The 15,750-nt window shown below is 41.3% G+C and overlaps 3 protein-coding genes and 1 pseudogene across 4 annotated transcripts in view; 1 reads left to right on the plus strand and 3 right to left on the minus strand.

Annotated features, from left to right (window-relative positions):
- The window catches only part of LOC144648597 (uncharacterized), a 701,885-nt gene that overhangs the window by 91,674 nt on the left and 594,461 nt on the right, over positions 1–15,750 (plus strand).
- Positions 1–15,750, minus strand: part of LOC144650602 (uncharacterized) — a 141,595-nt gene that overhangs the window by 16,838 nt on the left and 109,007 nt on the right. The gene's annotated exons all lie outside the window — the stretch shown is intronic.
- LOC144649217 (uncharacterized) overlaps positions 1–15,750 on the minus strand; it is an 80,260-nt pseudogene that overhangs the window by 1,055 nt on the left and 63,455 nt on the right. The window contains exon 5 of the transcript XR_013569867.1: positions 76–1,706. The product of XR_013569867.1 is annotated as an uncharacterized LOC144649217 (transcript). The remainder of the gene's footprint in view (positions 1–75; positions 1,707–15,750) is intronic.
- Positions 1,624–7,466, minus strand: LOC144636273 (uncharacterized). Its single transcript, XM_078495445.1, has 3 exons — positions 4,462–7,466; positions 3,851–4,371; positions 1,624–1,706 (listed from the first exon to the last, which is right to left on the minus strand). The coding sequence occupies exons 1-3, from the start codon at positions 7,464–7,466 to the stop codon at positions 1,624–1,626; spliced, it is 3,609 nt and encodes a 1,202-aa protein (XP_078351571.1).

Raw genomic sequence — 15,750 nt, forward strand, 5'->3', positions numbered from 1 at the left:
GGCCGGAATCGAACCCGGACCACATTGGTGGGAGGCGAGCGCTCTCACCACTGCGCCATCCCTGCTCCCCAACACATATACTCTCAACACATCATTGAGAGTATAGGGAATTTATCGGCTGCAATTTGGAAGACAGAAGGAAAACACCTCACAAATTCTGATTATAGCCTGTGGCTATTGGCTACTGAACCTCGGAGACGAATATTGTTATTAAGAAAATCGACGGCGATACAATAACTTATTTTCGTAAACATGCAAGCAAGGTCGGCCTTGAAATAAATTTCATTGAAGTGCAAGTCGCATTTCGATTTGTAATTTTGTAATTGTAATTTTCCGTTTAACAATAACATGTTTATTTACCCTCAGTTTACAAGAAATCTATTCTTAGCTAAAATGACACGACTGCAGTTGGCAAAAAGCTACCCAGTATAACACAAGCTAATCTAGGTGGGTGGCTGATCTGACAATTCAAATTAAAAAAGGTCGATATATATACGGAATTATTAAAAAATAGCAATGGTATGTTGCAATTTCTGCGTTTTGATTGGTTAACAGGCAATGGCATATGAGCTCATATACCATTGACCACAAATTTGGTAGCCAAAACGCGTCAACGAAAACAGCTGGGGAGCTCAAATATTGCTATGCAATTCTTTGGGCGTTTTCAATAAAACAATTATTTCACCCGCGCTTGTTGGATATGAGATCGTTATAGCCAACGAGGCGCGTAGCGCCGAGTTGGCTATCTACCATCTCATATCCAACGCGCGCTCGTGGAATAATTGTTAAACATACGGCACAAAAAGAAACATGAACACAGAATAAAAAGACAAAAACAAAAGGCATTTTTTATCGTGTCCATGTTTATAAGATGCCCAGACACCAAAAGTAAGTGAGCTCTTGGAAGGCACAATCAATGGATTCAGCTAATGAAAAAATGAAATGTTAACTACAGTGTATATAATAAATACAGTCATTGAATAAACAATTTGTTTTACTAAGGATCACACATAAAAGATTTAAAAAACAAGTGGTCCTCCTACAAATAATTAGATAACAATATAAAATTACGAAAACTTATAATACATTAAAAAACTGAGTCTAGACTGTAACTACATTACAATCATAAATTGATTCAAACGGCAAATAGTAATAAAATGCTACAATGAACTTTATCCTTAAACCGGCAAGTGGCAAAAGATGTTAGAACATGTTTTAGCTTTCCTAAAACTACGTTAACTCGTTGATTATTGAATATTGCTAGCAATTTCAGCAGGCAGGGGGCTGCCCAGTTGTATTTACAAGCAAGACTGCAAACAATCCTAATTTTTGCGATCACGCCGAGGTCTTCGAACGAAAGGTCTGGGGCGAGTGTCAAGACGGAGAGTGAAACTGGTGGGGTGGGGGGGGGGGGGGGTTGGGGCACACGCCTCACACCTTACGGGCGAGACCGCGCTTTGCGTCTTCCCAGAGAAACAACAACACAATTTTTTATATATTCTCTTGACAAAAGTCACTGAGCTTTATACATATTTTCATGTCAAGCAGGGCTTGTTTGGTTTTAGATGATATCCAATCTAAATTCTCTTTGCTAATTACCGTCTCTGTTGATGATAATTGTAATTAATGATAATTATCAGTAAGAGAGGTATAGTTGATGCTTTTCTTTATTCTGGTCTCTTTGTCTTGAAACAGTTCCGTGCAACCTGGGAAAGTCACATATCAGAAAATGATTAGAACTACCAAGAGTCTCTTAGCACTAGTAAATAAAATAATGATGTGTTTTGAATAATATGTAAATTGATGAATAATGATGTGTTTTGAATAATATTAAATTGAATGATTTTAATACTTGTACAAGACAAGTTTCCCGCGTTGTGAAGGCTGTGAAGGTTTCATTCAGCTGTGGGCGAGGAAACACTCACGTGGTTCGTGCGATATGTCCTGGTTTTACTACAACTACAAGCATCCTTAGCGCGCGTGACGTCATATTGCATACGGACTGAGGGGATTAGGAATTAACTGTTCGAGTGAACAGATCGGACTATTTAGTAATTAGAAAAGTCCGATCTGTTAACAAGTACAATTAATCCCTAATTGTTTCAAGAAAAAAGACCGATTTGCTTTTAATAATAATGCTTCCGTTAATGCGAACTCCTGAATTCAGGAAATTTTTGTGTTTACGCGAGTTAAAATATGCCAGGCGGCCCTTCGGCGCAGTTTCACTCATTTGATTTTGAAAGTCAACGAAGGTGAGCTTTTTATTTAAAAGAGTCTTAAAAGACAACGTGAAATCTTACCATAATGCCTACTTGTTCCTTCATTTCTGTTCCAGATTGAATAATATACATACAAACATTTCTGCATGCTCATTGGCTTAGAGCACGTCAATTTATCCCAAACAGTGCAGAACGTTGAAATCGAAAATGAGTGCAGAAAGTTGAGATTAAATTGATTGGCAGGAAAGTCGAAAAGCGCGCCAGAACAAAATGGCGGCCGATATTGGAGTGTTTGAGAGAGCAAAAAATCGAGCAAAAACATATCGATTCATGAAAAGTTCGAAAATGAAAAGTACATAAACCAAAGTTCTAACAACTGGACGTTTGTGCAGCACAAGAGAGGCTTTACGAAATTGCTAAAAGCTACCAATCGCAGAATTTTTTTTACGCGACAGCTCGTTAAGAAGGAAGATTACAAGCATGAATTGAAGTTGCACATTTCAGCGCATACCAATTGAACTAAATGAGGATAAAAACACCTAATAATGCATGACAGAGAGCTTTAAAATTCCGTAGCGGAATCTCGATTTTGCAAAGCCCGGCAACTTCGTAATGTTTTAACAACGAATCGGAAAGGTAAGCCACTGAACACGTTTTGTTTGTCAACCACTATCAGTGAAATTTTTGTATGTGTATTTTTAACAAGTAATTTTTCAAAGACTGATTAGCCTTTGAGAAATTTACTCGAGCGCTGATTTGTCTCAAATTACACTCGAAATTATGTGATTACCTATACAAATTTGTCGATTAGGGCCTTCAACGTTCATCGTTTTTAGATCGATCTTTGACGTTTTTTCTGAAAGAAATCAGCGACTGAAGCAGACTGGAAACGAGTTGTAACAGTGGTGCAGCCGCGTTTTTTGGCGCCAAACTCTGAGCCATACAATTAAGTTTTAATTGTTCTTCTTGCGATACAATTTGGGATAAATTGTTCTGACGTCAACCAATCAGACGCAAGTATTTACGGGAGCAGTATTATTACGTAACAAATAAGATGGCGAGTTTACAAATAGGTCGACCACTGGGTAACACTACGAGTACTTTTAAGATATTTTAGTGTCTACTATCGTTGTATATTTTTACTTATACTTTATATTTTGCTGTCCTCGCCAATGAAAACTCAGCAAGACGCATAAAAAATATCTATAGCGAAGTTACAGACTACATTGTCCACCAGATATATTTTCCTTTAGTTTCAGCGTGAAATTTGGACAGTTGTCATTGTGTTTCTTATCAAAATCTTTCCACTGTTGTTTTGAGCACCCCTTTTGTACGCACAAGAAGTCAGGCCCCCGGCAAAGTCCCGAGGCGGGGACAACGCCCCTGCATGCATAAAAGTATCATCATGTGAACCGCCGTTAAAACATTACTCAGTCTTTTCTCGAAATTACACACCATTACGTCCATCGTTACAACCCGAAATGCGAAATGTTTAGTTATTTAAGGAACTTACTTTTATTTCCCGATGTCAAATGTCACGTTATCTCCAATCAGCATGAACGGTGCCCACTCGGAAACCTTGGTAAAGCCGTTACCTCTCATCCACTTCATGGCCTCGTGAAGAGACTCACTGGCACTTTCCCCACGAACAAGGTGCACATAGAAACGTCTCATGAACTGCTCTGTTGCTAGATCATCTAGGGCCCACAGTGCCACCAGTACTGAACGTGCACCGGATCCTAAGAACGCTCGAGCGATTCCAATAACTCCCTCGGCTCTTATCTGTCCTTGTCCACTGTGACAACAGCTGAGTACCACCAGTTTAGCTCGCAGTCGAACTTGCGAAATGTCAGACATTGTCAATAAGTAATCTTCTTCTTTTGGAATCTTTTTAGTAGGGCGTAAAGGGGAAAGGGCAATTTCTCGTCTTTCAGCATTTCCATGTGCAGCAAAATGTATCAGACTCACTGAATGCAACCTTTCAAGTACCGCATGCTTGGTTGCGCACTGTCCTAACAAAGTCTGTTCGCCCAGCAGTTCTCCTATCATTTCTGCTTCCTTTCTTGCACAAGGCAATGGTAACAAGGTTTTACGACGACCATTGTAACGCACTCGGCCAACCACAGGATCACCCACTATCAGTGCACCAGTCCTGCTGTGATAGTCTGCAGGACTGTCCTGAATGAGCTTGAGAGTCGACAGTGAAGGAACCATGCGGATCCTGAAACTTTCTGCTAAATACTTCCCGCGTTCATCACTTAACGCTGCGAATGGAACATGGTTCAAGGAAGGATCAGGAACAATGATGATTTCGGACTCGTCAAGTAAGTCAGCAACAGGAGCGATGAGCATTCTATAACAGAAAGAAAGACTCCATTCGGGATTTTGACTTTCTCCATCGCCATCCCTTACATGTCGCAAGGCTGCTATGCCGTCTTCTTGGCGTGATTTTTGTTTTGGCTCAACGTCATTTAAAGATCGATCTTCACAATTCTTCTCAGGTAAAACACCTAACCTGTGGAAGCTTTTATCAAAAATATCAGTCAAACTGCCAACTAATCTGGCACCAATGGTGTTTTCATTTACTGTTATTTTTCGAAAGCGAATGACTCCCCTTGTTTTGAGAATCCACAAAAATACATCTTGAGCATAAAAAGAAATGTACAGACAAACGCAGTTGCTTTCTTTCTTCATAATATTTTCAATACCAATCCACGATTGCGGATTAGCTGAGATTTGCCTTTCAATAGAGTACTGAGTTGCCATCAAGTCTGCTAGGGCTCTAGCCCGTGCCAGCTCTAGAACATAAAGAGCATTGTTAGGGTCTCCAGAAAAGCAAAAAAGTTTACTGAGTTTCCTGTAGGGAGAATCGAAGACGTCTGAAAATGATATTTTAAATTCATCGTTTTCTCTCAGAAAACCACGCAAATCCTCACTTTTGTTGATACTCGCAAGCAGATTGTTTAACGCTTCCTCGTCCTTTCCTTGGGATAACTTCACTATTGCAAGATTACAAAGACATACAAATTCATTTTCAATTTCTCCAATGTCTTTACTAATTTTAAGTGCCTTATTGAAGTAACCTTCTGCCATAACATGGTCACCATGGTCACCAATAGAAAGAAACACCCTTCCCAAGATTAGGAAACATGCTGCTTCTCCTTTTCTATCACCAATTTCAGTTTGGATCACAAGCGCCTTCTCAAGATATTCTTTAGCTTTCTTATATTCACCAAGAGATTTAAACACAGTTCCTAAGTTTACGTACGTTCTTGCTCTTCCTTTTCTGTCACCAATTTCAATATCGACCGCAAGTGCTTTCTCGAGATACTCTTTAGCTTTGTCATATTCACCAAGAGATTTAAACACAGTTCCTAAGTTTCCCAGGTGTGTTGCTTCTCCTTGTCTGTCACCAATTTCAACTGCGATCCCAAGTGCTTTCTTGTGATATTCTTTAGCTTTGTTATGTTCACCAAGAAGTTGATACATAGCTCCAAATTTTGCGTAGGATGATGCTTGTCCTTCTCTGTCGCCAATTTCAATTGTGATCGCAAGTCCTTTCTCAATATATTCTTTAGCTTTGTCATATTCACCAAGCGATTGAAACAAAGTTCCTAAGTTCCCGTAAGATGTTGATTCTACTTGTCTGTCGCCAATTTCAATGCTGATCGCAAGTGCTTTTTCCTGATATTTTTTTGCTTTATCATATTCCCCAAGAGATTTAAACAAAGTTCCTAAGCTTCCGTAAAGTGTTGCTTCCCTATTTTTGTCAATAATTTCAATTGTGATTGCAAGTGCTTTCTCGAGATATTCTCTAGCTTTGTCATAATTACCAAGAGATCGAAACACATTTCCTAAGTTTCCGTAATCTGCTGCTTCTCCATCTCTGTCACCAATTTCAATTCTGATTGCAAGTGCTTTCTCAAGATATTCTTTAGCTTTGTCATATTCACCAAGAGATTGAAACACAGTTCCTAAGTTTCCGTAGGATGATGCTTCTCCTTTTCTGTCACCAATTTCAATTCTGATCGCCAGTGCTTTTTCAAGATATTCTTTAGCTTTGTCATATTCACCAAGAAATTGAAAGACAGTTCCTAAGTTTCCGTAATCTGCTGCTTGTCCTTTTCTGTTGCCAATTTCAATTGTGATCGCAAGTGCTTTCTCGTGATATTCTTTAGCTTTGTCATATTCACCAAGCGATTGAAACGCAGTTCCCAAATTTCCGTAAGCTGTTGATTCTCCTTCTCTGTCACCAATTTCAATTGTGATCGCTAGTGCTTTTTCAAGATATTCTTTGGCTTTTTCATATTCACCAAGAGATTGAAACACAGTTCCTAAGTTTCCGTAACCTGCTGCTTGTCCTTCTCTGTTGCCAATTTCAATTGTGATCGCAAGTCCTTTCTCAATATATTCTTTAGCTTTGTCATATTCACCAAGCGATTGAAACACAGTTCCTAAGTTCCCGTAAGATGTTGATTCTACTTGTCTGTCGCCAATTTCAATGCTGATCGCAAGTGCTTTCTCCTGATATTTTTTAGCTTTGTCATATTCACCAAGAGATTGAAGCAAAAGTCCTAAGTTTACGTAATCTCCTGCTTCTCCTTCTCTGTCACCTATCTCAATTCTGATCGCAAGTGCTTCGTCGTGATATTTTTTAGCTTTGTCATATTCTCCAAGAGATTGAAACACTAGTCCTAAGTTTCCGTTATCTGTTGCTTCTCCTTTTCTGTCACCAGTCTCTATTCTGATCGCAAGTGCTTTCTTAAGATATCCTTTAGCCTTTACGTATTCGCTTAGACGATAAGACATAATTCCGACTTTTCCATAAGCGCCTGCTTGTTGTTTTCTGTCACCAGTTTTTCTCATGATATTAATCACTCTCTCATAAAGTTCTCTTGCCTTGGCATATTCACACAGCCGTTCATATACACTGGCTAGTGCTATGGTAACAATCCCTTCTTTGGCTGTGTCACCACACTCGCGGTAAATGACAAGAAGTTCTCTGCCGTATTTTATTGTATTTGTGTAATCAGAGATAAGGTAGTACGCGTCTAACATCCTTTCATAGATACCACTTTTTACTCGTTTGACAAAATGTTGTTCTTTTTTCAGTATTTCATTATTGAGGAAAGTCAAACATTCTTTGCATATCTCGATGGCTTTTAGAGCACGACCAGTGCTGAGAAGGAAAAGAGCAACAAAAAAGCCGATACTGATGGCTTGTGCAACGTCTTCTATGTCATTCATGATGTCCACTTCTATGAGCCCTGCAAAAACACAATAAAGAAAAAAAATATATTTACTTTAGTTTAATTAAGAGCGAATTAGCACGATTCCAAATCCGCTCAATCGAGGCCTTATATATGCGTCCAATGGCCCGAAAAGGACCGATGATGATTGTTAGTTACAAAACGTATCAATTATATTTTGGTTATTTCCCGCTCCTGGTCCTCGGGGACTGGGTAACAGTGTTCGAACTATTATGGTCTGGGCCATGTGCTCGGTTAGTTTCGCAAGCTGGTCATCAGCACAAGTTTTTCTTGGATTTCTCTATCAACACAAATTGTTCTAGGATTTCTCTATCACGAGCCAGCAAAGCTTGTAAGTGTTTTATTTCAGTTCTTTTCATAGCATTCGGTTTCGTTTTATTTATTATTCTTTTCTTTTCAGTCAAACCAAATACAGATACAAATATCAACGAATAAAGATTGAGTTAAAATTCACATTTGCGTTTGAAAGCCATGGTCATCGTCTTGGATTTCGCCGACTGTTTCCAATTGGAAATCAATGGAATGAATCTGTTCTTTGACTGAAGTGTATGTTTGGATTGTGTCTTCGCTTGTAAAGCAGAATGGATCTATGAATGGACCGAACAAAACCCTCGATCGAAGTTGAGTCGAGCATGAAAGAATTCTTTGATTAAAACGATCCAGGTCTAGTGCGAAGGGAGTCTTTACTAAAAGACAAAACGAGTTACTGAAGCTGATGAAGGACTCGAACAATGTTGATCAGGTGAGGTCGAAAGTTTTGGAGCTGGAGTTAGCTTTAAGAAATTTTTATGAAGCACATGACAAGTATCATGTGTTAATTGATGACAATGACTTTCAGGACTCAATTGAGTACTTCAGAACAGTAAAGGATATGGGAGCTGCAGTGATGCAGACATTTGATATGTGGTTAAAATCAGTTGAGTTGAAGCTCCAAGAGGAATTGGATCTAGCCATCAGTCTTCATCCTGAAGATTCTATCAGTAACATTGGTTCTGTTAATTCAAATGTTTCTTTGGCTTCTGGAAGGCCTAAGTCTTAATCTGTCAGTAGTTCTTGTCTCTCACGGTCGAGTACAGCCTCGAGTGCAAGGCTAAAAGCCTCTGCTAAGAAAGCAGCCTTGTCAGTGGAAGCAGCTGCATTAAAGAAACGCCAGGATATGCAGATGGAGGAATTGTTGTTAAAGCAAAGAAAAGAAAATTTGAAAATTGAAGTAGAGTTAGCGAAGGCCGAGGCAGAAGAACGGGTGTATTCTCGTCGTGAAGAAAGTTTCCATTGACACCGCCAGGTCAACCACCGGCTTCTACTCCTCTCGAAACTGATGAAAAAACTGTGGAAGATTCTGAAAGCCAGGAAGAACTTCCACTCACACTAGCAAGTCATTTGGCAACTTCCACCCCTTGTCAAATCAAAGAAGAAGGAACTGTGGAAGCTCCTGAATGTCAGGAGCAACTTCCATTAACCCCTGCAGGCCATTTGCCAACTTCTACCTCATGTCCAGTTAAAGACGAAAAAACGGCAGAAGTTCCAGAGTGTGAAGATCACCTCCCACTCATTCCACCAAGTCAACCCCCAGCTTCCACCCCATGTAAAATCAAAGAAGAAAACTCTGTGGAAATTCCGAAGAAACAGACAGAGGAGAATCAAGAGGTGAATTCCACTCCGCTAAATCCAAAGGTCCCTGTCTGGATAGATGACAAACATTTCATCTCTATGAGCCAAAGAGAAAGTAGTGAAAAGGGATTGTTTGAACGACATCCGGATTTAAGTCAGAAGAATGTCAGCCACATGGTCGAAGTCCAGAAATTGCAACAACACCAGAATCAGCAACTTCAGGAATTACTGAAGCAACAGCAGCAACAAACATTAGCCATGACATTACCAGAACCAGACATCTCTGTGTTCTCAGGTGATTCTGTTGATTATTCTGATTTTGTACGAGCATTTGAGAATTTAATAGAGACAAAAACAAGTAGTCCAAACTCCAGGTTGTACTATCTCGTTCAATACACATCAGGTGAAGTGAAAGAATTAATGCAAAGTTGTTTGTCTATGAAACCTGAGGAAGGCTATAAGACTGCAAGAGCCCTACTCAAGGACCGCTATGGACAAAGCTATAAGATAGCAACTGCTCTTGTTGATCGAGTAACAAAATCTCCTTAGATTAAGGCGGACGATCGTCCTGCTTTGCAAAGATACTCTGTTCTTCTCACTAGTTGTAAAAATTCACTCTAGGAAATTGGATACTTAAGCAAGATTGAGAACCCTGACACTCTGCAAAGGATCATTGGAAGACTTCCGATGGGGTTACGGCAGAGATGCCGGAAAAAGGCTGACAACATCACTGAGGATCAGAAAAGAGAAATCACTATCGGAGATATTGCAGAATTTGTCGAGATGAAGGCTAGAATTGCTAATCACCCGGTGTTTGGGGGCATTCACTTGAACGACACAAAGAACAATGTTACCGATACTGGTTCTAAGAGGAGACGTAAGCCACCACCAAAGGACTACAAAGGTTCTGCATTCGTGGCACAAGGGAGTACTCCAGAGAGTCAGACGAACCCCCGAAGGGTAACACTGAACCTGTTCAAACAGATGTCAGATGTCAAGTGTCCATTGTGTAAAGCAAATCACTGGTTGCCGCGCTGCTGAGTATTCAGAGGAAACTCAGTGGATGAACGGATCAAACTAGTGCGTAGCAGAGGACTTTGCGATAATTGTCTCATGCCAGGGCACATGGCGATGAATTACCCTAAAGAAAGCTACTGTCAGATTGTTGGCTGTAAGATATCTCACCGATAACATTCTACCTTTCTACATCCAGAGAATGACAGACCAGTCAAAACAAAACCTGAAACGCCTTCAAGCAACACCGGAAGTGAAGGGCAAAATGATCAATCACGAAGTCGTTTCACAGAAGTAGTCTCGTGTGAGGGCCTGTGTAGCCCAACTGGGGCCGGAGCACCGGCTACAGGACTTGCTATAGTCCCAGTTAATGTTAGAGCTAAAGGAAAGGAGAAGATGGTTCAGACCTATGCGTTCTTGGATCCAGGATCCAACACTACCTTTTGCACTGACAGGTTAATAGAGCATCTCGGTGCGACAGGCAAGAAAGCCACGCTGTCTTTAACTACCATGGACCAAGATAATGTGAAAAGCGAGAATCTTGTGGTGAATTTGGAGGTGTCTGACTTACAAGGACTCAATACTATTGAACTGTGTAATGTCTTTTCGAGAGCTAAACTCCCAGTTGCAGTTGATGACATACCACTCCAAAGTGATGTGGACAGATGGCGTACTAGATATCAACTTACCTTACATCGAAGCTGAAGTCGATTTGCTCATAGGCAGTGATGTACCGAAGGCTCTTGAGCGTGTCAGGAAGTGAAGAGAAGTGATGGTGGTGGTCCATACACTGTGCAAACACTGCTAGGATGGACACTCAATGGCCCACTTGGCAGACCAAATAGCTCAAACCATACTGCAAATCGTATCCAGTCTCATGCCAATTTGGACTTGCAATTTGAATGGTTCTGTGAAATGGAATTCAATGACTCGCAGTTCAGTACTGAAAGGGGAATGCGGCAAGAAGATAAGAGGGCTCTTACTATTATGGAGGAGTCTGCTGAGCTTCGTGATGATCATTATGAAATTGCACTTCCATGGAAGGTCTTCCCTTCAGATCTGCCGAACAACAAGATAGTCGCTGAACACCGCCTTGGTTTGTTGAAGAAGAGACTGGTAAAAGATCCAGAGCTACACCTGAAGTATACTTCGTTTATGGAAGACTTGTTTGAGAGTGGCCATGCGCAGAAGGTTCCTTGATGATCAGCGTGATGGTTCGCCTGCATGGTATTTACCTCACCATCCTGTGATCCACCCACGAAAACCTGACAAGGTCAGGGTTGTCTTTGACTGTGCCTCGAAATTCCAGAACATCTCGCTGAACCAACAGATCCTGAAAGGTCCCGATTTGATCAACTCACTCATTGGAGTCCTGACAAGATTTAGAGTGGAGTCAACAGCGATCATGGCTGATATTGAGAAAATGTTTTATCAAGTACGTGTGCCTACAGAGGATGCCAATTATCTTCGCTTCTTGTCGTGGCCCGGAGGTGATATGGGAAAGTCACCAGAAGAATTTCAGATGCTCGTTCACCTTTTCGGAGGTGTTTCGTCACCTAGCTGTGCAAGCTATGCACTGCGAAAAACGGCTGATGACAATCTGGAACATTTTGATGAAGAAACCGTTCAGACGGTGAGAAGAAATTTCTATGTGGATGACTGTTTAAAGTCTGTGAAGGATGATCAATGCGCAAGTCGATTGGCTGATCAGCTATGCCAGTTGCTAGCTAAAGGAGGATTTCGCTTAACGAAGTGGATATTGAATTCCTGTGATGTCATCCAGTCAGTACCAGTGTCAGAGAGAGCGGGATCCGTCAGAGAGCTCGACCTGGAAAACCTACACATTGAACGTGCCTTTGGCATTCAGTGGGACGTGCAGTCAGATACCTTTCGATTCAAGATTGTTGTGAAGGACCGACCCCCAACGAGGAGGGGTATTCTTTCTGTCATAAGTTCAATTTATGATCCGCTGGGATTTGTTGCCCCATTGATTTTGCCTGCGAAAATAATTCTTCGTGACCTGTGTCAAAAGAGATTGGATTGGGATGACAGAATTCCACCCGAAGATTCAACACTCTGGGAAGATTGGCTGCAGGAACCTCCTAAATTGGAACAGTTCACTGTTAAACGTTGTGTAAAGCCCACTAATTTTGGCCGCATTGTGTCTAGCCAACTACACAGCTTCGCAGACGCATCACAAGAGGGATATGGTGCTGTCACATACCTTCGAGTTGTAAATGAAGATGGAGATGCCCACTGTGCGTTTTTGATAGGCAAATCCAGGCAGACACCTCAGAAGTCAATCACGATCCCTCGTCTGGAGTTGTCAGCTGCTGTGGTTGCTACGAATTTGAACAAGATGATGCGATGTGAGTTGGACATTGCGATCGATGATGAATTCTTTTGACTGAAGTAATGTGTGTGAGAAATCAAGATAAGAGATTCCAGACCTTCGTCGCGAATAGGATCACAACAATTCATGACGATTCACGACCGAAACAATTGAAGTATGTCGAAACGAGTTCTAATCCTGTGAAGACGCATCAAGAGGACTGTCTGCTGAATAATTCATTCAAAACAAGCGTTGGATGAACGGCCCTGCCTTTCTGTGGGAGAAAGAGGACCAGTGGCCTAAGCAACCCGAACTCTAAGGAAGTAAGGGAAGATGATCCAGAGATAAAGAAAGGAAAGAAATCCGTCTCAGCAGCATCTACCGCTGAAACTGACCCTTTAGATCGGATGATGCAGTCCTGCTCCTCATGGTATAAGCTTAAGAAGTTGATGGCGTGGATCTTACGCTACCGTTCCAACCTGCTACGTGAGTGTCATAGACGAAAGGAAAGCAAAGCTAAAGTACTCGTCTCTGAGAAACCTTGTCCAATCAGTGTAGAAGAAATGCGCTCTGCCGAGATAGAAATTGTGAAGCGTGTGCAAAGGCAAAGCTTCAGATCGAGAGGAGTTATCATGCCTGCAGAATAAAGAAACAGATGCCAAACGTACCAAATCAGTCCAAACAGACAGAAGAAGGTCTGTTAAGAAATCAAGCTCAATCGTCAAACTGGATCCGGAGCTGCGTGACGGTTTGTTGTGTGTTGGAGGAAGATTGAGGCGCGCACCTATAGAAGAGGAACAATGGCATCCTGTGATACTGCCGAAGAAACATCATGTTGTAGATCTTATTATCAGACACTACCATTTGCTTTCTGGACATTCTGGTCAAGAGTATGTGCTCTCATTGATCAGAAAGAGTTTCTGGATTATAAAGGGAAGAGTTGCAGTTAGAAGAGTCGTTAACTAATGGTTTGGTTGCAGACGAAGACAGGCACCCGTTGGTGCTCAGAAGATGTCGGATCTTCCTGCCGACAGAGTTACTCCTGACAAACCCCCATTCAGTTTTGTGGGCGTCGATTGCTTTGGTCCATTCTGGGTCAAGAGAGCTAGAAGTCAAGTTAAACGTTACGGTGTGTTGTTCACGTGCTTGGTCAGCAGAGCAATACACATAGAAGTTGCTCAGAGTATGGACACTGATGCGTTTGTGAATTCTATGCGTCGCTTCATTGCAAGGCGAGGTGTCCCTGAAGTTATGAGGTCAGACAATGGTTCAAATTTTGTCAGTGGAAACAAGGAGCTCCGTGAAGCGATCTCCGAGTGGAATGATAGTCAGGTCCACGAGTTCCTGTTGCAAAGAAACGTCAAGTGGCTGTTTAACCCCCCATCTGGATCCCATTTCGGTGGCGTCTGATAGCGTTGTATTAGAACTGTAAGAAAGATCCTGGTTGCGCTTATCAAGGAGGAACCGCTCCATGATGAGGAATTGACTACACTTATGTGCGAGGTTGAAGCCATCGTTAACGGGCGTCCAATAACTAAATCGTCAGATGACCCATCGGACGCTGAAGCCCGCACCCCAAACCATTTGTTGTTGCTTCGTCCGGGCTCAAAGCTTCCGCCTGGTGTGTTCGTGAAAGAGGACAGCTACTCGCGCAGAATATGGCGCCAAGTACAATATTTGGCCAACAACTTCTGGAGAAGATGGATTAGAGAGTATTTGCCACAGTTGCAAGAGAGACAGAAATGGGTCTATCTGTCAAGGAACTTTGCTGTTAATGACGTTGTGCTTGTGGTCGATGATAGAGTACCAAGATGTATCAGGGTTGTTTTTTTGCATGACGTGAGTTTCGCGCAAAAAAAAAAAAAAAAACTGAAGAGTATTTCGATGATAAATTTTAGGACATGTAAGGTCAGCATGAGTAGTGTTTGAATCTGTATGTCATTGGAAGGAACGCTTGACACCCGCGTTTGTCATGTTTAATCGCATGTAGACACGTTATAGAAAGCGTACGTGTGACAATTTGTGGAGTCGCCATTTTGAACACATAGTCAGGTACACAGGAGCCCAAAATGTGATACCCACAGGCATTTTTGTCTGATTTTTGGCAACATAGCTATTCTTACTAACTCGAGTACGCTGATTTCGAAAATCATTGTTGCCAAGCTCAATTCTTGTGTTAAGATGATGTTTTGGGGCTTTTAATTATGACGTCATCGTCCAAATAAGGAGTTTTGTTTCCTATAGCGATTTAAGTTTAATAGATCCAGAAATTGTTTCAAAGCATTATTAGTGTACTGCAAAGATGATTCTAAGAATTTCTGACAGTTTTTACGCTCGTTATATGAATATCGAGCCGTCCAGTGACAATTTACCACACCCTCTTATATAAAATTCTCCTTATCACAGGTATAGTTTTGACACAAGAATCATGAAGGTGATTCTTGTATTAATAAAAAGTTTCAATTAAAATAATAAGAAAGGAAAATGTTGTCGTCATGCCACGCTGAAGCTAAGCGCCAGCATGCATCAAGAACGACGTCATGACAATGTCCACATATCGAGTTTTCCTTTGTTTCAGCATTTCGTTTTCATGTAAAATTGACCAATTCAAAATAACAGGACATTGCTCCTTAATCTCAGGATTAAATCTGTCTATAATATTGTTAATAATTATTGTAAATATCGTTAATAAATCTTCTTATTTGTTTCAAAAAATGAACTAATTTTTTTTTTAATTATGCTTTTAAACAAGTGTCTTTAAAGTGTTTTAGCGCTGTTTGATGCAGCAATTTGCGTCGGTCTTGGTGCATTCACACAGCCCAGTGAACTCGACATGCGACTTTCTTTATTTACAGTGATGCATCGGCATGAAACCATCTCCAGACAATCCTTCGGGATTGCATCTAGTGTGATAAAGACAGGGGCCAGTAGATCTTCTGCTAGTGTCCATCCTGTCTTCTCTGGGTTTGGAAGCACTGGTGTTTGAATGTGTGCCTGGCGCCACTCCGTGGTTTGGTAGTGGCATCTCTTCAAGTGTCGCTCGAACGCGTCGCTAGTCGTGGTAGCTTTTAATTTTTGGGCTACTGACTTTGTCAGACAACAAGAGCTAAGACCAATAAGTCCTCCGATGTCTTATATAGTCTGACAAACAAACTTCTCTGCGGATGCGATGGTGTCAGCAACGAGGAAGTCTTGCATGACCATCAAGGAGAGAAGATGAAAGTGCTCTGTGGAAACGTTCCACGCAATCTTCTTTGAATTTTCACAGATAAACAAGGTGCGGTCACAGCCGGTCAAGGCGTGA

This window comes from Oculina patagonica, chromosome 1 (genome assembly GCF_052425735.1).
Source record: "Oculina patagonica isolate OP01 chromosome 1, crgOcupat, whole genome shotgun sequence".
Taxonomy (NCBI): Eukaryota; Metazoa; Cnidaria; class Anthozoa; order Scleractinia; family Oculinidae; genus Oculina; species Oculina patagonica.

Bases quoted from the DNA above. Each gene is read 5' to 3' on its own strand.
- LOC144636273 (XM_078495445.1), bottom strand. From the start codon at position 7,466: ATGAATGACATAGAAGACGTTGCACAAGCCATCAGTATCGGCTTTTTT. The intron at 4,372-4,461 runs GTATTTAGCAGA...CTATCACAGCAG, and splicing joins TTAAGTGATGAACGCGGGAA to GACTGGTGCACTGATAGTGG. The intron at 1,707-3,850 runs GTGAGTCTCTTC...TGACTTTCCCAG, and splicing joins TGTTCGTGGGGAAAGTGCCA to GTTGCACGGAACTGTTTCAA.